General features: G+C 44.4%; 1 protein-coding gene across 2 annotated transcripts in view; it reads left to right on the forward strand.

Annotated features, from left to right (window-relative positions):
* LOC143935367 (protein-glutamine gamma-glutamyltransferase 6-like) overlaps positions 1-23,407 on the forward strand; it is a 145,056-nt gene that overhangs the window by 118,905 nt on the left and 2,744 nt on the right. For both annotated transcript variants that reach the window (XM_077459188.1, XM_077459189.1), the window contains 5 exons: positions 2,479-2,582; positions 7,624-7,869; positions 15,968-16,315; positions 17,877-18,034; positions 21,947-22,080. In XM_077459188.1, coding sequence (XP_077315314.1) covers positions 2,479-2,582; positions 7,624-7,869; positions 15,968-16,315; positions 17,877-18,034; positions 21,947-22,080 — 990 coding nt within the window. The remainder of the gene's footprint in view (positions 1-2,478; positions 2,583-7,623; positions 7,870-15,967; positions 16,316-17,876; positions 18,035-21,946; positions 22,081-23,407) is intronic.

A 23,407-nucleotide genomic window follows, 5' to 3' on the forward strand; every position in this document is an offset into this window, starting at 1 on the left:
ATCAATCTATTTTCTTCCCTTTTTTATAAGTGATCACCTTTCCTGTGTTCCCTCTGTTTTCAGCTGCATAAGAGCTGTGGGGAGGAGAACCAACAGCACACTGTGCTTTCCAGTGGCTGCTGGGGGAAAATGGAAACCACCTGATGCTCCTCCTATCCAGGTCCTGCTGTCCCCAGGCCACTATGTGCTCTTCTGGACCCCCTCACTCCCCGCAGTGCTGCCTGTTTTCCCCCTCCTTTCTCCCCCTGGATGCTGCAGGGGATGTGCCAGGATGGAGAGCGGAGAAGGGGGTCAGTAAATATATAATTTAATTCAGTACGGATCACTGACTCTGTCTATTCCTAACTGAGGCATAGCAAACTGTGTGTACTATGCTTCAGTTTGTGAATGAATAATACGCTCTGTACAAAGCTATTCCTGTCCATTTAATCTGTTAAACTGAGGCTGCAGAGAAGGAGATTGAGGGCTGTGTCCTCAATCTCCTTTCTCTGTCCCAAAGATGGAACATCAGAGGTCTGTTTAGACCCCTGTTTTTTCACAAAGCTCCCCAAACGGGACTCCTAAAAAACTGTAAAAAATTATAAAAAAGAAAAATGTAAAAATAAATACATAAATAAAATGTAAAAAAAATTATAATAATAATAAAAAAAAAAAACTACAGACACCAGGGTTGCAAAGGTCGCACTTGTGACTGGGCCCTGGTGTTTTGCCGCCGTGGGGGGGGGGGGGGGGAGCACGCTGCAGACAATATTAAAGGATCCCATAATGGGAGTAAAGGGCCCCCAGATAAGTGGAAAGGGCCCTGGGCCTGGAAGGAAGGGCCCTGGCTGAGGGTCAAGGGGGCCCTTCATTGTTTCTTGCACTAAAGGTTCTAGTTAAGCCTCTATCTCTATTGCTTACTGAAGTTTTGGCATTTGGTAAGCGAATGACAGAGGTGGGGTGTAGATCAGGATGGGTACTTCATTTTAACACAGGGACTTGCAAAAACCACACAATATCTATATCTAAGCACTGTTGTTATCTTAGAAACATTTTAGGACAGTTTAGGTTCACTTTAAGACCGCTTTCACACCAAGGTAGTTTTCAGGCATTTTAGCGATAGAAATAGCCTCTGAAAAACTCCTGAAAACTGCCTCCCATTCATTACAGTGTGGTCTTTTCACACTGGGGGTGGTGCGCTTGCAGGAAGTTACAAAAAGTCCTGCAAGAAGCATCTTTGGTGTGGGTTGGGTACACTGTTAATAGAGCTCCCAAAACGCCCCTGCCCAGCTTCCAAAGAGCCTAAAAAGTGTTTCGGGAAGCACCCCGCAAAGTGGCTCTTTTTCTTGAGTTTTTTTAAGGTCGCGTCAGGAGATCTTAAACAAAAAATGGCCCGCTGGCACACAAAAACCAGCGCAAATCGACGCTAAAACATTGCTAAAGCACAGCAAAAACCACCGACGCTTTAGAAGCACATCCCCACAACATGATGCTGCCACCACCATGTTTCACGGTGGGGATGGTGTGTTTAGGATGATGATGTGCAGTGTTAGTTTTCCGCCATACATAGCGCTTTGCTTTTAGGCCAAAAAGTTTATTTTTTGTCTTATCTGACCAGAGCAGCTTCTTCCACATGTTTGTGTCCCCCACATGGCTTTTTGTAAACTGCAAATAGGACTTCTTATGGCCTTCTTTCAACAATTGCTTTCGTCTTGCCACTCTTGCCACTCAGATTTGTGGCATGCAGGACTAAAAGTTGTCCTGTGGACAGATTCTCCAACCTGAGCTGTGGATCTCTGCAGATCCTCCAGATTTACCATGGGCCTTTTGGGTGCTTCTCTGATTAATGCTCTCCATGCCTGGCTGTCAGTTCCGGTGGACGGCCATGTCTTGGTAGGTTTGCAGTTGTGCCATACTCTTTCCATTTTCATATGATGGATTGAACAGTGCTCTGTGAGATGTTCAAAGCTTGGGATATTTTTTCATAACCTAACCCTGCTTTAAACTTCTCCACAACTTTATCCCTGACCTCTCAGGTGTGTTCTTGGCCTTCATGATAATGTTTGTTCACTTAGGTTCTCTAACAAACCTTCCATCTCAGTATTTTACTGAGATTAAATTACACACAGGTGGACACTATTTACTATTTAGGTGACTCCTGAAGGCAATTGGTTCCACTAGATTTTAGTTAGGGGTATCAGACTAAAAGAGACTGAATACAAATGCACACAAGACTTTCCGGATATTTATTTGTAAAATCCCAATAAAATACATTTACGTTTTTGATTGTAACGTGACTAAATGTGGAAAATGTCAAGGGGTATGAATACTTTTTCAAGGCACTGTAAATATCATTAGGTGGGAATTTTAAGTAGCGACTGCTATCTAAAATCTACCATGCACTGTAGCTTTCTCATTTCACTGTAAATCCCTGTACTCTATGCTAATGTTTACATTTCATAAAATGATGAACAAACCTTCTTACCTTGTCTTCTACAGGAACTTTCATGTATGGAATGAGTCTTGGTTCACTAGACCTGATATAGGATCCTTTTATAATGGATGGCAAGTTCTGGATGCAACCCCACAAGAGAAAAGCTCTGGTCGGTGTGACAAGTAAATTATATAAAAAAATAAATAAAAAAAAACACAAAATCTTTTTACAACATGTACGCTAACATCTCTTTTTACATAGTAGATTATTATTACTATTATACAGGATTTATATAGCGCCAACAGTTTACAAACATTTGGTCTTGGAGCATCTTAAAGGATGTGTCAGGGAGAATATTCACATTTTCATTTGCAGTTTTATCTGACAATGAATACAATAGTAATATCAGGAGAAAACAGAGTTTTCAGAGTCTGTTTGCAGCAGCCCCCCTAATACTTACCTGAGCCCCATCTCCATCCAGCGATGTTGCACGAGAGACTCAGCTGTCTTGCACTCCCCTCCTCATTGGCTGAGGGGACCCATGTTGATTATTTCATATGTATCATTATTAATTATAGCTGCGTTTGAGAAAAGGGGGGAGAAAGGAGGAGGGGACTCAAGGGACAGCATGGCCAGTAGGAATGAAGGCATGGTTGGATAAGGAAGGGGGGGAGGCGGATAGGCAGTGCTGGGGTATTTTATTATGCTTAGCAGACTCGCCTTTAAACTGGTTGTAAAAGCAGGAGGTTTTTTTATCCTAATGCATTCAATGCATTAAGATAAAAAACCTTCTGTGTGCAGCAGCCCCCCTTAGCCCCCTAATACTTACTTGATTCCCATCTCCATCCAATGATGTTGCACGAGAGTAGGGATGAGCTTCGAGTTCGAGTCAAATTCATGTTCGACTCAAACATTGCACCCTGTAAAAGTCTGTGGGAGAGTGCTAATTTTCAAGGCTTATATGCAAGTTAGTGTCATAAAAAGTGTTTGGGGACCTGGGTCCTGCCCCAGGGGACATGTATCAATGCAAAAAAAAAAGTTCTAAAAAACGTCAGTTTTTTCGGGAGCTGTGATTTTAATAATTCTTAAAGTGAAACAATAAAAGTGTAATATTCCTTTAAATTTCGTACCTAGGGGGGTATGTATAGTATGCATGTAAAGGGGCGCATGTTTCCCATGCTTAGAACTGTCCTTGCACAAAGTGTAATTTCTGCAGGAAAAAAGTAATTTAAAAGCACTCGTGGCTATAATGAATTGTCGGCTCCTTAATACAGAGAACAGTCATTGATAAAAAATAAAAATAAAATGCGTGGGGTTCCCCCCAAATTCAATTACCAGTCCCTTCAGGTCTGGTATGGATTTTAAGGGGAACTCAACGCCAAATTAAAAAAAAGCCAGGTTGCGTGCTTGGATAAAGGGTCTGGTATGGATTTTTGGGGGGAACTCCACGCTATTTTTTTTTTAATTTGGCGTGGAGTTCCCCTTAAAATCCATACTAGATCTGAAGGGCCTAGTAATTGAATTTGGAGGGAACCCCACGCATTTTTTTTTTTTATTATCAATGACTTTCAATGACTGTTCTCTGTATTACGGGGAGCTGACAATTCATTATAGCCGCAAGTGCTTTTCAATTTTTTCCTTTTTTTCCTGCAGAAATTACACTTTGTGCAGGGTCAGTTCTAAGCACGGGAAACATGCGCCCCTTTACAGGCATACTATACACACCCCCCAGGAATATTACACTTTTATTTTACTTTAAGCATTATTAAAATCACTGCTCTTGAAAAAACGTCAGTTTTTAAAAAACAAAATTTGCATTGATACATGTCCCAGGTCCCCAAACACTTTTTAGGACAATAACTTGCATATTAGCCTTTAAGATTAGCACTTTTGATTTTGAACGTTCGAGTCCCATAGACTTTAATAGGGTTCTAAAGTTCACAAAAATTTTAGGTCTGTTCTCAGGCTCTGGTGTGAATCGAACTGGGGGTGTTTGGCTCATCCCTAAACGAGAGACTCAAATGTCCCTTTCATTGGCTGAGACAGCAGCGTGGTGCCATTGGCTCCCGCTACTGTAAATTAATGTCAGTGAGACAATGAGAAAGAGGGGGCGGGGCCAAGCGTGGCTCTGTATCTGAATGGGAGTTGCGGCTCTGCTCAGGTGCCCCCATAGTAAGCTGCTTCCTGTGGGGGCACTTAACAGGAGGGAGGGGCCAGGAGAGTCGAAGAGGGACCCGAGAAGAGGAGGAACTGGGCTGCTCTGTGCAAAACCACTGCACAGAGCAGGTAAGTATAGCATGTTAGTTTAAAAAAAAAAAACTTTAGACTTTAGCATCACTTGAAACAGTTCATTGAGGCCGGCTTGTAAGTTGGAGATATATCCTATACGATATAGACCCTTGGACCATACCCTATATCATTTATGAATATATTGAAATGTAAGAGTCCCAACATTGAACCTTGGGAATACACTACGAATAACTGTAAAACATTCAGAGTATGAATCCTTAACCACTACTCTCTGAATTCGGTCTTTAAGCCAGTTTTCTATCCAATTACAAACTGATTTTTCCAAGCCTGTTAACTTTACCTTACACATTAGCCACAGATGAGGAACTGTGTCAAACACTAGGATAAGCAATTATTGTCCAAATAAAAGAGGCATGTGTGTTCTTACTTGAATCATGGTGAGATATTTGTATTTCATCCAGATCTGTGCAGTAATCCAGTATGAAACAGAAGCTTCCATTATTAAAGACCAGTCACTGCTGCTCTCTCTCCATGTGCATAATGACTGGTCTTGTCTCTGCCCCCTCCTTTAAGACCCCTTTCTCACCAAAGGCAATTTTCAGGCATTTTAGTGCTAGGAATAAATAGTGCCTGAAAACTGCCTCCTGAGTGTAAAAGCCTGAGTGCTTTTACCCTGGGGCAGTGTGCTTGCAGGATGGGAAAAAAGGTGCTGTAAGCAGCATCTTTGGGGCGGTGTGGGTGCGGTGTAAACAGCGCTCCTAAACCGCCCCTGCCCATTGGAATGCATGGGCAGCACTTCCGAAGCACGTGAAAAGCACTTCCGAAGCCCCGCAACATGGGCGCTTTAACCCCTTCTTTGGCCACCAACAGCTGAAAATTGGTGCTTAAAACGAGTGGCCCTTTAACGATAACGTGGCCCGGACTACAGTGTGAAAGTAGCCTAATTCTGTGCAGGCAGGAAATATTGAGTGGGTCCTGCTGTGTCAATCACAGCCCTTCTCTCTGCACATACCATGTGCAAAACAGCAAGGATGGCAATGGTGTTTTTAGGAGGCAATAGCTGGCTTTGCAAAGGCACTTGGTTAATACTGTGGATTTATATAGTTTGTAACTATAAATGTAAATAAATGCTTTTGTGCCCAGAGTTTATCTTCAAAATCAAACATTGCATTAAAGAAAAAATAATTGAAGAGTTGAAAATTAATGAGTAATTACTATTAGCATTAACTAATTGCCCACCTATTCACTAGACGCATACCCTGCTTCACAGACAAAGGCTTTCCTAGCATCTGCAGTGTAATATTTCTTATGGAGGTGAGGCTTGAACCGATAGGAATATTTACTATCAAATCCAACTTTTAAAGCACTGTATTTAAATGTAAAGTACTACTAATGTAAAGATTACTATAGGATTCCAGTAGTTGTCAAAAGAAAGATCTTCAGCTGATTACTTATTATTAACAGATTGTATTTGTTACACCTAGAAGTACTTTCCCTAATTTTTTATGCATATTGTAATATCTGCATATTTAGTTTTATATACAGTATACTATAGATGGTGAAAGCTATCTAATAAAATTAAAAACTGTAAGCCAACTTTTGGTTAAAAGCTTAAAGTGTATTGAAACCTAAAACAATAATATAAATATTTTGCAGCTTACAAAACCTTAAAGCTAGTTTTACATCTATACATGTCGGGAATGTGCGCAAAATTGTGCTTGCACACACACAGAAATGCACTGCCATTTAGCAGATGTGGCACCCCCACACACCTGCACCCATTTTCTCGTACGCCAGACACCATTCAGGTTGGCGTGGCACATTTTTTAAAAAGAGTCAGGGACTTATTTTCTGAGTTTCCATTAAAATGAATAAGCTGCTCTACTCACATGCATAAAAAGTATGGAAACATGCCCGCGCTTGGTCTATAAACCAAGTCTAAAATGCTGGCTGCATTAGTAAGCATTTTTCAGACTAGGAGCATTCTCAGCAAGTACAGAAAATATGTGTTGATCTTGCCAGAAATTCAAAATGCTTATCATCATTATGTGAGCTGAAATGAAAACGTAGACATCCTTATATTTCTTGTGTAAACTACTAGTCTCATCAATCCACTATGTAATAGAGATTAATAAAAGCAGACCTTTTTGAGGCCCAGCCTATGTGACAGCCACGGCTCCATCTTTAGATACGATTGAGAAATGAGTGTAGATGCCAGGGGACGGGAAGTGTCAGCAGGAGAAAACAATGGAGTAAAATGTGAAAAAGGAAATTAATGCACCATATCGATCGACTGACAGCAGCCAGGCACATCTAAGTACTGGTAAGCAGAAATATATCACCATACCTCCCAACTTTTTGGGATGGGAGCGAGGGATACCTATTAGCAAACGTATGTAGGCATAGGACACACCCCCTGCCACGCCCCCTTAACAGAGAATTATGCAAAAAAAATGATTGTTTAAACCCACAAGTGCTTTTTTTAATACTACTATTCCTTTATATTGGCTTTTGAAATTTACAAATATTCTTATCGATAGATAAATAGTGTATTTTGTATACAGCTATATAGATCAGACCAAAATGAGGGACAAATGTGGAGGAAAGAGGGACAGAGGGACTTTGTTCCAAATCAGGGACAGTGCCTCAAAATCAGGGACAGTTGGGAGCTATGTATTACATCTTAGTTTTTGGATTTAGATATACTTTAATATACTGTATATCAGTGATGGTGAACCTTGGCACCCCAGATGTTTTAGAACTACATTTCCCATGATGCTCATGCACTCTGCAGTGTAGTTGGGCATCATGGAAAATGCAGTTCCAAAACCTCTGGGGTGCCAAGGTTTGCCATCACTGCTGTATATCAACAAACTCAGATTTTAATTGCATGTTACATCATCGCCAAAATTTGACTACCGAGTGAAAAGAAAATATTTTCACCTTTTTTCTTCTTCTAGGGGTTTATCGGCTTGGACCAACATCAGTCAAGGCAATAAAGGCAGGAGATGTTCACCTAAAGTATGATGGTGCTTTTGTATTCTCTGAGGTGAATGCAGATGAGATATCCTGGATCTACTACAAGGACAAAGATTATTATAACAAAATCAAGACCAACAGTAGCACCATTGGAAAATTTACCAGCACAAAGGCTGTTGGCTCTGGAAATCGCAATGATATTACTTCCAGCTACAAATATGCAGAAGGTAAGACTGTGCGTTTTAGTATTCCTTTAAGGCCCCTTTCACAGTGAGGCATTTTTCAGGCGCTACAGTGCTAAAAATAGCGCCTGAAAAAATCCGGCCCCTTTCACTCCAGTGTAAAACTGCACTCCACGGTAAAAAAGTCCTGCTAGCAGCATCTTTGGAGCGGCGAAGGAGCGGTGTGTTCACCGCTCCTACCTATTGAAATCAATGGGGCAGCGCGGCTATAGTGCAGCGGCGCTTTGTGGGTGGTTTTAACCCTTTTTCGGCCGCTAGCGGGGGTTAAAACCGCCCTGCTAGCGACCGAATACCACCACTAAAGTGATGTTAAAAATATCGCTGCTTTACCACCGACGCCGTTCCCACCCCAGTGTGAAAGGGGCCTTACTTTTCCTATACGTTCAACTTAAAGTGGTTGTTACCTTAAAAACCCTTTCACTGCCAGCCCCTCTCTTTTATCCAGCGATAACACACAGTTTAAAGAGGAAGTAAACACTGATGATTTTACTTCCTCTTTCATTCCCTGCAAAGGCAAAGCATAATGGACTACTATGCATCGCATAGTAGTCCATTATGTGTCCCTTACCTGACACAGGAGCCAGCGAAGTCACCGCTGTCCCCTGTAGTCCGGCGCATCCATCTTCTCGGTGGGGTCTCGCAGCTCCGCCGCTGTCATTCGGCGAACCCGCCACTCCCGCGCATGCGCACGGGAGACGACACGCGCGGCATCTCCGTCGTTGAAGATGCCTCACTCAGTGCGCCGTAGACAGCGGTGCCTGTCTTCGGGCAAATATCTTCTAAACCGTATAGATTTAGGAGATATTTCTTGGACCTACAGGTAAGCCTTAATCTAGGCTTACCTGTAGGTCAAAGTGTGTTGTTAGGGTTTACAACCACTTTAAGTGTTTAAATCGATCTCTCTAAATACCCTTTTTTAATTATCTTCAGGCCGATCATTTGACTCCAGGACGCTCTCCTACTACGATCCATGGGCTACAGCGGGAGGGGCCGAGATCTCCCTCTGACATCAGCCGGAAGGTCAGGTGACCTCCATGCTGGCCGCCCAACCCCTCCCACTGTAGCCTTGGATCGTAGTAGGAGAGCGTCCCGGAGTAACGTAATCAGCCTGAAGATAACTGAAAAAAAGGTATTTAGAGGCATCAATTTAAACAAACACTTACACTGACCATGGTAATCAGAGCTCAGCACACAGAGGGGGACACAGGAAGTGGCAGGATCAGCCAGGTTTTTTACAGTTTAGAGAGGGGCTATCTGCTATAAGGGAACAGGATCGCTTTAAAAAAAAAATGTCCTTAGGGTTATAACCACTTTAAGGAGTGTTTTCAGCTTTTCGCCACTTTCTTGCAGCCATAGTACTGTATGTGGTTGACATCCATCTGACAATTACGAATGAGCCGAACAACCGCCAGTTCGGTTCACAGCAGAACATGCGAACAGGCAAAAAATTTGTGCGAACACCATTAAAGTCTATAGGACACGAACGAGAAAAATCAAAAGTGCAAATGTTAAAGGCTTATATGCAAGTTATTGCCATAAAAAGTGTTTGGGGACCCGGGTCCTGCCCCAAGGGACCTGTATCAGTTTTAAAAAAAAATTTTTTTTTCGGGAGCAGTGATTTTAATAATGCTTGAATTGAAACAATAAAAATGAGATATGGGTGGGGGCGTGTCCAAGATGGCGACCGGAGCGGACGTGTTTCAGCTCCGCTCCGCCATCCAGATCCTTTATCCTGCATTCCCGCGGTGCTGGGTCCCTATCCGCCGCCACAGCAGCCCTGTTGGGTCCCCTGGAAGTGCCTGCTCATGCCCAGACACAAAAGAGGGGGCACAGCGCGCCGACAGAGCCACAAGTATCCCGGGACCGCACAGCACATGGTGGAGAAGGCCGCAGCTGTCCCCATCAGCATGTCTGCACGGGGAGAGGAGGTGAGTCATGAGTCTGCAGCCCCTCAGACCCCCCCTGAACACACAGCCCTCCTGGAAGCTATTAATGGGTGCAAACCGGCCCTTACAGAGAAAATAGACAGTGTGTATATTGAACTGGGCCTGATCTTCGTGGTGGGACATGCCCCTTGTTAGAAGTCCACAAGGGGCCCCCCCGCGTACGTATATCTTTAAACTGAATTATCGGGATCTTGACCTTATTCTGCGGGAAGCCAGAAGTGTGGGAGACCTCAAGTATGAGAATGCTAAGCGCCTTATCTTTCCGGACTATTCGATCGAGACACAGCGACAGAGGAAATCATTCGACCATGTACGCTCCCGCCTTTGCGCCAAGAATCTGCAATACAGCATGCTTTTCCCCGCCAGACTCTGAGTCCAAGATGGAGAGCGGGTGAGATTTTTTACGTCTCCTGAGGAGGCGTCCCCCTGGCAAGACACGATCCGCGTGGGCTGAAGTAAGTGATACAAGTATACCATCAGTACCTCCTACAACTTACTTTTACAATTTGGCGCTATCACTGTGACTTCCTGGCCTTCTTTGATTTCTGATTTTAACCCTCCCTCAGTAACTGGGACTAAGATGTCAGTGGCAATGTTACCCCCCTTTTTTTATCCTGTTTTCCCCCTGCACCCACTGGGAGAGGGGATCGCTATCCGACACCCTTTCTGAAGCAGGGAGCCCTGGACACCCCACTTGCCTGTAACTCCCCTTCCCCCTTATGCCACCTGACGTCGTCTACGGAGGACCAGTTTATCCTAGCTGGAAGCCCTGATAACTGCCCTTCTCTATTTTTTATTTATTTATTTTTGTTGTTGTTTTTTGGCACACTTGCACTAAGTTTTGTACCCCCGGGAGACCGGCACCACAACTTATATCCAGACGACCCTTTCTGTTATGGGTCAGCAGACTTATGTTCAGTAAGCCTCTTGCACACGTTACCTCCAAAGCATGGCCGGTTGCCGCGCTGTTTTTGGGAAGAAATGCCACCCACAGTTTTGGAGGGGCTGGCGGGAGGGGTTGTTTTGTTCTTGTTTTGTTTTGTTTTATTGTTTACTATGCATATGTATTTGTGACACAGTCTAATGGGCTTATAGTCTTATTGCCCCTTACGGGCTACTCTCTTGGCACAATGTGGCTGTCTGATGTTTTCGCTCCATCCAGGTCGGGCTGATCCCTTGGAAGATCTTCATTACTGCTATACTGGGTATCTGAATGGCATCGTTAACAATAGTTTCATGGAACGCCAGGGGCCTTAACTCTCCTGTGAAACGGTAACTGGTGTTCCAGTTTCTACAATCCTACAACCCTCATATCTACTTCCTCCTGGAGACCCATTTGGTGGGCAGGAAGGTCCTTAGCTTAAAGAAACCCTGGGTTGGACATCACTATCACTCAACCTATTCTAATTTTGCTAGGGGGGTTAGCATACTGGTGCACAAATCCCTGCCATTTCGACTTGTGGGGCTTGAGCTTGACCCGGATGGACGTTACATAATTATGCATGCAATGGTGGAGAGCCTGGAATTGGTGTTGGTGGGAGTATATATTCCACCCCTCAATTAAACTACTCCATAAACTGGGCCCCCTTTTAGCTAACTATGGCACTGATAATTTGCTGTACATGGGGGAATTTAACATGACGCCAAACCCAGAGCTCGATCGTTTCTAATCCTCGGGTGGAACCACCTTGGGCCTGTCGGTCTGGGCAGAGACATATGGGCCGACGGATCTGTGGAGGTGGCAGCACCCCTCAGACAGGTCTTTCACCTGCCATTCCACTACTCACAGAACTCTCTCGCGCATTGACCTTATGTTCGCGGGGAGCTCCTTATTGCCCAGGGTTCAGCAGGTTTCTATCCTTCCGAGGGGGATATCCGACCACGCACCGCTTCTCCTTCAGCTGTACTTGGAAGGATCCTCCACAGATAGGTTGTGGCGGCTGTCTAGATTCTGGATCTCTGACCCTGGGGTGGATTCTGGATTTCGCTCACAAATGGCTACCTATTGGGCATTCAATCCAGGGTCGGCCCTGGCGGCGGTGGTGTGGGATGCCTTTAAGGCCTCGGCTAGGGGTCATTACCAGTCACTTATTGGTGGAGCTCGCAGACAGATAAAGGCGGATCTGGCCAGGGCTGAGGAAAGGGCTGCGTCCTTAGAGTGGCAGTATACCTAAATAGGGACCAGGAGACCTATACTAGGCTCCAGGAGAGCACTAGGGAAGTTATGCTGATCCGTACATCACTCACCAAAAAGAAGCTACTTCAGCAGTCTTTTTGAGGAGGGGGAAAGGGGTGGTAGAGTTTTGGCCTGGCTGGCAAGGGAACAGTCAGACTCTATGAGTGTTCCCTCATTGATCGACGGGGATGGGGTCAGACGGACCTCCCCCAGAGCGATTAACAAGGGCTTTGCGTCCTACTACGCTCACCTCTACTCCACTCGGGTTGACTATTCCATGGAGGACCTACACATATATCTCTCAGACGTAGACTTCCCTGTCCTGACTGAAACATACCGAAATCAACTTAACTCCCCCATCACTCTCACGGAGGTGCACCGGGCTATCTCATCACTTCAGGCTGGGAAAACACCGGGCCCAGATGGATTCCCTATGGAATTCTACCGAATGTACGCAGAGGATTTAGCTCCCAAGTTTCACTCCATGCTCCTGACCTCATTGAGAGAGGGGGCGCTCCCGGCCTCCATGTCAGAGGCGGTGATTGTGGTCATTTCTAAACTGGGCAAAGACCCTGAACTCTGCAAGTCATATCGCCCGATCTCTTTGATTGACGTGGATGCCAAGTTGCTGGCCAAAATTTTGGCGACCAGGCTGAGTGGTGGCTGCACTTGATGCCGAAAAGGCATTCGACTCAGTCGAGTGGCTCTTCCTCTGGGAGGTGCTGGAGCGTTTTGGATTTGGACCCAGATTCATCTCCTGGATCCAGCTACTCTACAGAGACCCATCTGCCCAGATAAGAGTTAATGGCCTGTTGTCTCCCCCGTTTAGGCTCCACAGGGGAACCAGGCAGGGTTGCCCCCTGTCCCCAGGGCTTTTTGCCTTGGCCATTGAGCCCATGGCGATCCTTTTACGGCAAAATCAGCGAGTTAAGGGCATACAGGTTGGAGTGCTCCAGGAAAAAATCTCATTGTATGCGGACGATACCCTATTATACCTGGCCGATGCTGGCTCCTCTTTAACCTCTGCGCTTGAGATAATTACCCAGTTCGGGAATTACTCAGGGGTTCGAGTTAATTGGGATAAATCGGTCCTTTTCCCCCTTAATCACCTGAACTCCAGGGTGGCTACTAACACACCACTCCAATGGGTGGAAGAATTTAAATACCTTGGGGTGGTCGTCGGGAAATCCCCGCAGGCATACATGGATGACAATCTCTCTTCCCTCCTGACCCAACTTGGTAAGAAATGCCAGTTATGGAAGACCCTGCTGCTGTCCCCTGTGGGCAGAGTCAATCTAATAAAAATTATTTACCTTCCAAAATTCACATATTTTTTTACAAATACTCCTTGCCTTATCCCCAAAACCTTTTTTCAGAAACTGGACTCTATTGTTTCTGCCTTCGTCTGGGTGGGGAAAACCCAGAGATTGGCGAGAGGGACGCTCCAGCTTCCCCTGTCCCGGGGGGCCTGGCACTGCCCCACTTCCAGCTATATTTTTGGGCAGCAGTTTTGGTGACCGTCCGATGGTGGTTTGACCAGCCCAGGCAGAACCCGGGGGTGGTCTTTGAGGCGGCCATCTTGGGATCTTACGTAGCGCTAACTAACTTGCCCTATAGGGGGCACAGGGCCCACCCCCACATAACAACTCTTATGCGTACTACTATACAGGTGTGGCACAGGGCGAGAGCCATCTACAGGTCAGACTCTACCATCTCCCCCACACGCCTCTTTGGGGAAACCCCTCGCTGCCACACCTCCACGGACTTCCGGACCCTCAGTTGTGGGCGGCTAGGGGGATACTCACCGTTAAGCACATTTACATTGATGGGTCCTTCTCCTCCTTTGAGACACTGAAAGCTAAACATAACCTTCCTGCCTTCATGAAGTTTAGATACTATCAACTCAAGCACGCAACACAAGCCCAGTTTCCTGGCCCTTTGACCCTACAGACTGACGCAATTGAACGACTGCTCATTGCCAAGGTAATGGTCAAACCCTTGTCCTCCCTATATTTCTACCTCTCCGTTGCATACATGACATCTCTAACAAAGGTCCTTACTAAGAGGAGGGCTGACATCCCGGGGGTTGACAGAGGACAGCTGGGAGGACATAGTATCTGAGTACACCACAAAAATGATTTCAGCAAGGGACCATTTTATTCAAACCAAATATCTACATAGGGCATATTATACCCCTGTGCGATTGGCCAACATATATCCTGGAACGAGTGATCTTTGCTCCAGGTGTGGAGTGTCCCCCGTTACTTTTTCCACATGGTGTGGTCGTGCCCTGTGCTGCAGCCATATTGGGGTCATGGGCACTCTGGATGCATTTGGGGATTGGTCCCTCGGACTGGATCCGGCCCTAGCCTTATTAGGCAGCATGGAAAATGTTGAAGCATCTAGGCATGAGAAACAGTTTTTGTTTTATGCACTATACTATGCCAGGCGGGATATTCTCCTCAGATGGAAGCAGCCTGGCCCCCCCACGCATCATATGTGGACAGCCACAATAAATTCTCTTTTGCCTCTATACAAGCTAACATACGAGAGTAGAAACTGCCCTAAAAAGTTTGATAAGGTCTGGTCTCAATGGGTTGATGCATATGGATAGGAGCCTTAGGGCAAACAGGTGTATCCCAGATGCTCGGGCTCAATAATGCTCCATGGCTGTAGCTGGTAACGTCAGTTTCATTTAGATCCCCCTAACTGTGTACACTGCTTGAAGTATATTAGAAACAGTACACCACGCAATACACTGTAGATATAGGCTACACCGGAGTATATAATATATATATATATATATATATATATATATATATATATATATATATATATATATATCTCAAATACACTGCCACTAACTGAATAACCTGCCTGCTTAGTCTAAATCAAGCTATCTCTGCGTCCACACTAACAGCACGACACACAGCCGTCGTGTAAGCAGCATCAGATTGAAAGTAGTGACTGGTGTTACTGAATACTCCTCTGGGTGCTAGAAGTCAGCTGCTGGGTGTAGGCTAAAAGAGACACTGTCTTGAAGAGTGGGTCCACTCAATTCCTTCTTCTTTGCTCCCTTCTGTACACCATTCTACTGTGAAAGCTGTCCTCAAGTGTGAATATTTCAAATGGAGTATCCTACTATACCCCTTCTCCTATCCAAGTTCCTAAACTAAACTAAAAAAAACACTACAACCCCTAGACTGGTCATTGGAGTAACGAGCAGAAGTTGTGCACCTGGCTGTGGGAAATAATGTGTGCCTGGCTGCAGGGAAGACTCAGGAAAATACGAGCAGCTACTACGGAGGCAGTGATACACTACATTTGGCTTTATTAGCCTTAGAGCTCATAAAAGAAACACACAATATGAATCTTCCATTCTGTAATGGCCAGGGGTGGACTGACAACTCATGGGGCCCCCAGGCAATAGAAGATTATGGAGCCCCCAGGCAATTAGACATTATGGGGCCACACAGTATACAATCACACAGTATACACAGACATGTTTCTATTGGCTGGGAAGGTACTGGAGAGGTGGGGCAGTTATAATCTCGGGATTTTTAGACCAAAAGGATGTCGGTAAGGGACATTTCAGAGACCCTTACCGAGCACAGATTTTTACATATTGTCCCTGGTTTTACTGAGGCTGGCAACCCTGATGGGGCCCCCTAGTGGCACGGGGCCCTCGGGCAGTGCCCGAGTGGCCCAATGGTCAGTCTGCCCCTGGTAATGGCTATTTTCTAGGCAACATAGGTTGCCCCATTGATAAAAAAACATCTCACTTATAATCTGTGTTGTCTCATATGATATCAAGGCCTCCCCCATTATTTAGAATGCAGTAATTATTTCATATTTCTTTAATAAGCAATACAAACACTCTGATAAATACATCGGCTGTGTCATCCCTGGCTGGTTTCAGATATTTATGTAAACATATTATTTTGTTTTATGTTTTAAACAGGCACCGCTGCTGAAAGAAAAGCGTATGACAATGCCCTAATAAATTTATATGGAAGGCAAAACATAAGCAGTGAAGAAGAGATAAGCGAATCAATTGAAGAATCAAATGAGGTGGCCTGGATGAGCAGAGTGAGACCAGTCTATGCCCAGGACATAACTGGAAAGTTCAAAGAACTGGAAACTCCAGAACTTGGCCAAGATATTAATCTCACATTGGTACTGTCAAATGGAGCGTCATCCGACAAAAAAATAACAGTAAATCTTAATGCCAATATCACTGGATACACCCGCAGAGTAATGACAAAGTTGTTGATGGAATCTGTGTCCATTTCAATGTCTTCCAAAGAAGGTAATATAATTATGCATTTGAAAATTATTTTCCTTAACAAATATCTTTGATTCCAGTAATATTTAACTTTTTAAAGTGATTGTAAAGGCTTGTCTAGCAAAAATAAAAATAACAAACATGTTATACTTACCTCCTTTGTACAGTTGGTTTTGCACAGGGCAACCCAGATCCTCCTCTTCTCTTCTCCACGTCCCTTTTCTGTGCTCTGGCCCCTCCCTCCTATCGAGTGCCCCCACAGTCAGCAGCTTCCTATGGGGGCACTGGAGCCGAGTCACAACTCTGTGCGTCCATTCAGACACAGGCCCCCGACCCAGTCCTGCCCCCTTTCTCCCCTGATTGGCTGACTGGCTTTGATTGACAGCCGTGGAGCCCATGACATCGCTGCTGTGTCTCAACCAATCAGGAGGAGTGTCCCGGATGGCTTAGACATTACTGAACATTGCTGTAAAGAGTTGGGGCTTAGGTAAGTAAATAGAGGGGTGCTGGGGAGGCTGCTGCACACAGAAGTTTTTTTTATCTTAATGCATAGAATGCATTAAGATAAAAAAACTTTCTGCCTTTACAACTCCTTCAACTACTTCCTGCCCATGCTATAGCCGAAAGACAGCTACAGCGCAGGCTTAGTTTGCCCGTAGGGCATCCATGGATGTCCTCCTGTAATGATGCTGCCAGCATGAGTCCTTTGGATTTAGCTGATCGCAGATCAAGGTAAAGGGCCAATCATAGCTGACCTTTACCATATCATCAGCTGTCAGCCAATCACAGCTGATCACAGGATGTAAATACAAGCTGGTTATTGGCTTTTCTTTCCTCACTCTGATAGCGAGATGAGAGAATAAGAAAGCCGATAACCAGCTTATGTTAAAGGGACATCCTGATTATCAGTGCAGTCCCACCAGTGCCCACCAGTGCTGCCAATCAGTGCACATCAGTGCTGCCAATCAGTGCCCATCAGTGTCACCTATCAGTGCCACCTACAGTACCTATCAGCACCCATCAGTGCTGCCCATCAGTGCCCCCTATCAGTGCTTATCAGTGCCACCTATCAGTGCTGCCTCATCAGTGCTGATTAGTGCAGCCTATCAGCGCCCATCAGTGCAGCCTCATCAGCACAAATCAGTAAATTAAAAAAATGACCTATTTAAAAAAAAAAACAAAAAAAAACAATTGTATTTTATTTAATTTTTTTCAAAATGTTTGGTCTTTTTTTGTTTTTTATGAATGACACAGGGTGTATGAATGGAGTGGACCTATCAATTATCCATCCATCCCTGATTCAGAGATCCTGTGTCATCCAAAGGAGAGTAGTATGTCAGTATTCTTCATTGCCTACCTACAGACCCCTTTAAATACAGATCCATTAACTATTATATAATAATAAATATAGTTACTTTATTTTTACCCCGCCCACTTTTAGAAAAATCCAGAATACAAAAAACGAAATATACACAGTTCCCTTTTATATGAAGCCTCAACATCCACAAAACATAAAACATTGACAAAACATAATGTAGAAAAGTGCATAAACTATATGATTGTACTAATACATTTGCTATTTTAGAAAAAGAAATTCCATTCAAGATCCCTTACAGCAAATATATACAAAGTCTCCTGGATGATAAGGTGGTAGAGGTGACAGCTCTGTGTAAGTGGGATGAGAAAGAGGAACTGCTTGTATCCCAAGTTATTACATTAAAGAACCCATCACTCAACATTAAGGTAAATAAAAACATTGCTTAAGCACTCAAACATATAACCCCTTATTGATATATAATGTAAAATCCTTAAGGGCCCTGCCTGCTCTGGTGTGTTGCATTAACGTGCATAATGTTCTTTGCTAAAATGTACCGTGTTCAAGCAGCCATTCATTCAGACTGAATAGAAAAGTATCTGCACCTTTTTTCCAACACAGCAGAGCAAATGCACAATGTGGAGGTGCATTGGGGTGGCATTTAACCACTTGACGAGCAGCCACTGCAGTTGTACTGCAGCAGAATGGCACGGCTGGGCGAAGCAACATTATGCAACGTCATTTCGCCCTGTGACCACTAGGGGCGCTTCCCCTGCTCGCCCACGGAGCCGATGCGAGTGCCGCCGAGAAGCGGGATCTGTTTGTGTAAACACACAGTTACGGTTCTCTGAGGGGAGAAGTGACAGATTGTCTGTTCATACGGAGTATAAACAGCGATCTGTCATCTCCCCTAGACAGTCCCCTCCCCCCTTCAGTTACAATCACCGCCCATCGAACACAATTAACCCCTTGATCGCCCCATAGTGTTAACCCCTTTCCTGCCAGTGACATTTTTACAGTAATCAATGCATTTTTATAGCACTGATTGCTGTATAAATGTCAATGGTCCCAAATACGTGTCAAAATTGTCCGACGTGTCCTCCATTATGTCGCAGTCCGGAAAAAAACTGATGATCGCTGCCATTACTAGTAAAACGAAAAAAATAATAATAAAAATGCCATAAAACTATCCCCTATTTTGTAGGCGCTATAACTTTTGCGAAAACCAATCAATATACGCTTATTGCATTTTTTTTTAACCAAAAATATGTAGAAGAATACATATGAGGTGGTAAAAAAATTTTTTTTATATATTTTTAGGGGATATTTATTATAGTAAAAATGGAAAAATACTGTGTTTTTTTTCAAAATTGTCGCTCATTTTTTGTTATAGTGCAAAAAATAAAAACCGCAGAGGTGATCAAATACCACCAAAAGAAAGCTCTATTTGTGGGGAAAAAAGAATGTCAATTTTGTTTGGGCGCAATGTCACTCGACCACGCAATTGTCAGTTAAAGCGACGCAGTGCTGAATTGCAAAAAGTGCTCTGGTCAGGAAGGGGGTAAAATCTTCCGGGGCTGAAGCAATTAAAGTGGAACACCACCCAAAAGGGGAAGCTCCGCTTGTCTGCCTCCTCCTCCCCTCTGCTGCCACATTTGGCACCTTTTGGGGAGTTCAGCCTCCTTCCTCCTTCCACCACAGCTGGCCCATTCACAGAGCGCAGCATGCTTCACGCATGCGCACTAGGGAATCGGCTGTGAACCCGCAAGGCTTTTTTTTTTTTAAGGAGACCGGAGCTCCTCTTTAAGTGAATGGCATTGTTTGCACCAACACATAGGTGTAAAGCCAGTCTAAATGTCATGGCTGATCTCTTACACTGGACAGGTCATTTGTAATGGGAGTGAAAGGCAGGAGGGGCTACACCAGTGGTGGCTAGTGCTGTATATATTGGAGGGGGGGGGGGGGGGGAACAAACAAGCTCACAGGCAGCTTCGGCTCCTTCCTGCATCTCGGGCTTCATGGCGGCTTCCATCCTTCTTCCTTCAGCACGGGGGCCAATACAATCGTTTCTCTTGGTCTCACCCACTTCCTGATTGGCTGAGAGGAGAATCAGGAAGACGATAGTGAATATTAATTTTGCTATTGCCACACAACTGGGTGGGCTCAGAGCGCAGTGCTCTGCGCCCCAAGCCCACCCTTTTTTTAAGCCAAATCAATGGTGTCTTCATGTGTATAGAGGTGGGAGTTCAGGGGAGACCAGTTAGTTTTGCACTCTGGCAAAGCTCTCTATTGCACTCACTGCCTGATGCCACTTCAAACAAATTCATCTGAATTGAAACTTTTCAATATTGAAGTGATATTTTTCAAGGTCTAAACCATTTGAAATTAACATATTTATGATTGATTATGTATTGTTATACTTATAGCCAGCATTAGACTTTAAGGCTGGGTTCACGCTGAAACCTGCATCCAATTCGTATGTCCGGAGATTGTGACTGGCTCTCTATTGAGAGCTCTCCTGACTGTCTTTTGGTCCATTTCAGGACCGAATCAAATTCAAAAATTCTAAAATTGGACCTGAAACTGTGAATCGGGGTGCACCAAACCCTTGCTGTGAGCCACTCCATGTTGCGGTGTGAACCCAGCCTAAAGCTCATCCCTGAGGAAAGTAAAATGCTTGTTTGCAGTGGGGCTGTCCCCACACCGCAGGGGTTAAATGCTTGCTTAGGTCCAGTGGGTAACTAAAATCAATTTTGTTTACCTGACCCTCTGCTCCCCTCCCTGGCCACCAGCGCCCTTCTCTTCTCCCCTAGACTTCTTTTTTATTTGTGGTGATCAAAACTGCCCTCTGAAAAGAGAGCAACGGCTAATAGGCCTTCAGGAGGCACTACTGTTATCTTCTGGTTTTCATTTACAGCAAATTTACATTGCAGAATCACACTGCAACTGTGAGCCAAGCTTTAACCACTTCAGCCCCGGAAAGGATTTGCCTCTTAATTACCAGACCATTTTTTGCGATACGGCACTGCTTCGTTTTTAACTGACAATTGCGCGGTCGTGTGATGTTGTACCCAAACTAAATTGACGTCCTTTTTTCCCCATAAATGGAGCTTTCTTTTGGGGGTATTTGACCACCTCTGCAATATAAATAAAAAAAGAGCTACAATTTTGAAAAAAAAAGCAATATTTTTTGCTATAATAAATATCCCCCCAAGAAATAAAAAAACAAATTTCTTCTTCAGTTTAGCCGATATGTATTCTTCTACATATTTTTGGTAAAAAAAAAAAAAAATCACAATAAGCGTTTATTGATTGGTTTGCACAAAAGTTATAGCGTCTACAAAATAGTTGCTATATTTATGGCATTTTTATTATTATTTTTTTTACTAATAATGGCGGCAATCTGCGATTTTTATTGGGACTGTGACATTGCGGCGGACAGATCGGACACTTTTGACAAATTTTTGGGATCATTGACATACAATTATCAGAGCTAAAAACAGCCACTGATTACTGTATAAATGTCACTGGCAGGGAAGGGGTTAACCCCAGGGGGCGATCAAGGGGTTAAATGTGTGTCCTAGGGAGTGAGGCTAACTGAGGGGATGGGACTGCCTTAAGGAGGAGACATATCACTGTTCATACTTAGTATGAACAGCAGATGTGTCTCCTCACCCCTAACAGAATGGAGGACTGTCTGCTTACATTGACTGATCTCCATTCTGTGTCTCTCAGGAGCAATCGCGGGTGCCCGGCGAACATCACGGCCGCCGGGCACACGCATCGGCTATATCTTAAAATGGCCAACCTACACCTACGCTGATTTGCCCAGGCGAGCCAACCTGCCTCAGTATAACTGCAGTGGCTGGTCATCTAGTAGTTAATGAGGAAGACTTTTACCTATAGGTAAGTCTTACCTATAGGTAGTGTAAATATCTCTTAAACATGCATTGTTTAGGAGATATATACATTCAGCCAGTGAAATCAGAGGCGCATGCTCTCTGAAGGAACGGCTACCCATGTCGTTCCTTCAGAACCCTGTGACGTGACCGGCGGCTCCCGCACGCTTGGCAGTCACAGAGCCCACAAACCCGGAAGCAAGACGGGCGAAGATGGGAGCCCCTGCAGCGCTGACACCGTGGTTCTGGAACAGCCTAATTTTAAGGTAAGTGTCACATAATGTGTTAGTATGGGATGCATACTAGCACATTATGACTTTACCTTGCATGGGAAAAAATATAACGTCCGCTTTCATTGTTCACATTTAGTTTCACCTGTGTAAAAAATGACTATGAAAGTCTTCCATGTTTTTATTGGTTTATTGTTTATTTTTTTCTCAGGTTCTTGGAGATGCTGTTGTAAATAATCCACTAACTGCTGAAGTTACATTCACTAACCCACTTAATGAGAATCTAACAGACTGTGCAATTTTTGCAGAGGGCAGTGGGCTCATTAAAGATCAGATTGAAAAGAAGTAAGTAGAATGATATACCTACAGTGATCCATTATGCATGACATCTACTGTATATGAGTTCTCATACCGCAAGGAAAAGTGAGAATTTTGGATCAGGTAGTACCCTCTAGAGGGGCCACGAAATAAGACTCTCACCCAGGGCTGTCTTAATGGGCCCCTGGGCAAACTAATGACCTGGGGCCCCCCACTAACCTGCCCCAATTTTACACACCTACTCTTAAGAATTAAAGTATAAATAGTTGATAGAATGACACCTATTTATTAGTCCTTTCAATAAAATTAATTTTAAACAATAAGAAAACATGCCATAAATCAAAGACTAATCAACACAAAGGCCACAGTACGGAAGGAGGCAGAGGGGCATAATACAGAGGGCACAATACTGGGATCAGGTGGGCACAGTACAGGTTTTGGGATGCTTCCAGGACACTACCATCCCAGGACAGCTTAGTAAAAAGCATGACTGTCCCGGCAGATCCAGGACAGTTGGAAAGTATTATGCAATGCAAGATTATCATTGAGACCCTATGCACCTGGGACCCCTGGGAAGTGCCCAGGTGTGTCCATTCACTCACCTTACCTTTAGGCTAGGTTCACACTGAAGCGATGCGGGAACGCCGCGAATCCGCGGCGGGTTCCCGCATCGCATGCCTCCTTCACACTGCCCTATGCGAACTGCTGGGAGTGTCAGTGAAACGTTAATGACACCCCCAGATCAGTTCGCATATCGCAGTGCGATCTGCAAACTCGGACAGGAATCGGATCGCATGGTGTGAACATCCATGCGATCCGATTCTGCTGCGGACCAAAAAAAGGGTCCTGTGTGAGTTTGGGGCAGTTGCGATGCGAATTCAGCCATACTATCTGTATGGCTGAACTCGCATCGCACAGAGATCGGATGTGATTTGCACTGCAGTGCGGTGCGAATCACATCCGGGTCTCCTAGCTGCAGCAGTGTGAACCCAGCCTTAGACCCATGAATAGTTTTTTTCCAACTCCGCTAGTATTAAGGCAGGAAAAATGGGCATATTAGGTTACACAATTTTGTTTTTTGACATAGGAGAGGCATTGAAGTGCACTTGCAGTTGAAACACTCATATTCATTGTTCGAGTTGTAATAACACTTGTGGTGGATTTACTAAAGGCAAATAGACTGTGAACTTTGTAAGTGCAGTTGCACTCATTTTCCCTAGTAAATGTAATGTGGCGAATCCATCAATATACCAAACAGAGCGAAGGAGGGGGCAAGTTTCCAGGGTTGAATCCATTTATTGATAATGACGTCAGATAAGAAGCTATCATGTTTTGAAGGAAAAAATACACCTCT

The sequence above is a fragment of the Lithobates pipiens genome, unplaced genomic scaffold (assembly GCF_037356315.1).
Source record: "Lithobates pipiens isolate NorthernLeopardFrog02 unplaced genomic scaffold, aLitPip1_a1.2 Scaffold_28, whole genome shotgun sequence".
In the NCBI taxonomy this organism is placed as follows: Eukaryota; Metazoa; Chordata; class Amphibia; order Anura; family Ranidae; genus Lithobates; species Lithobates pipiens.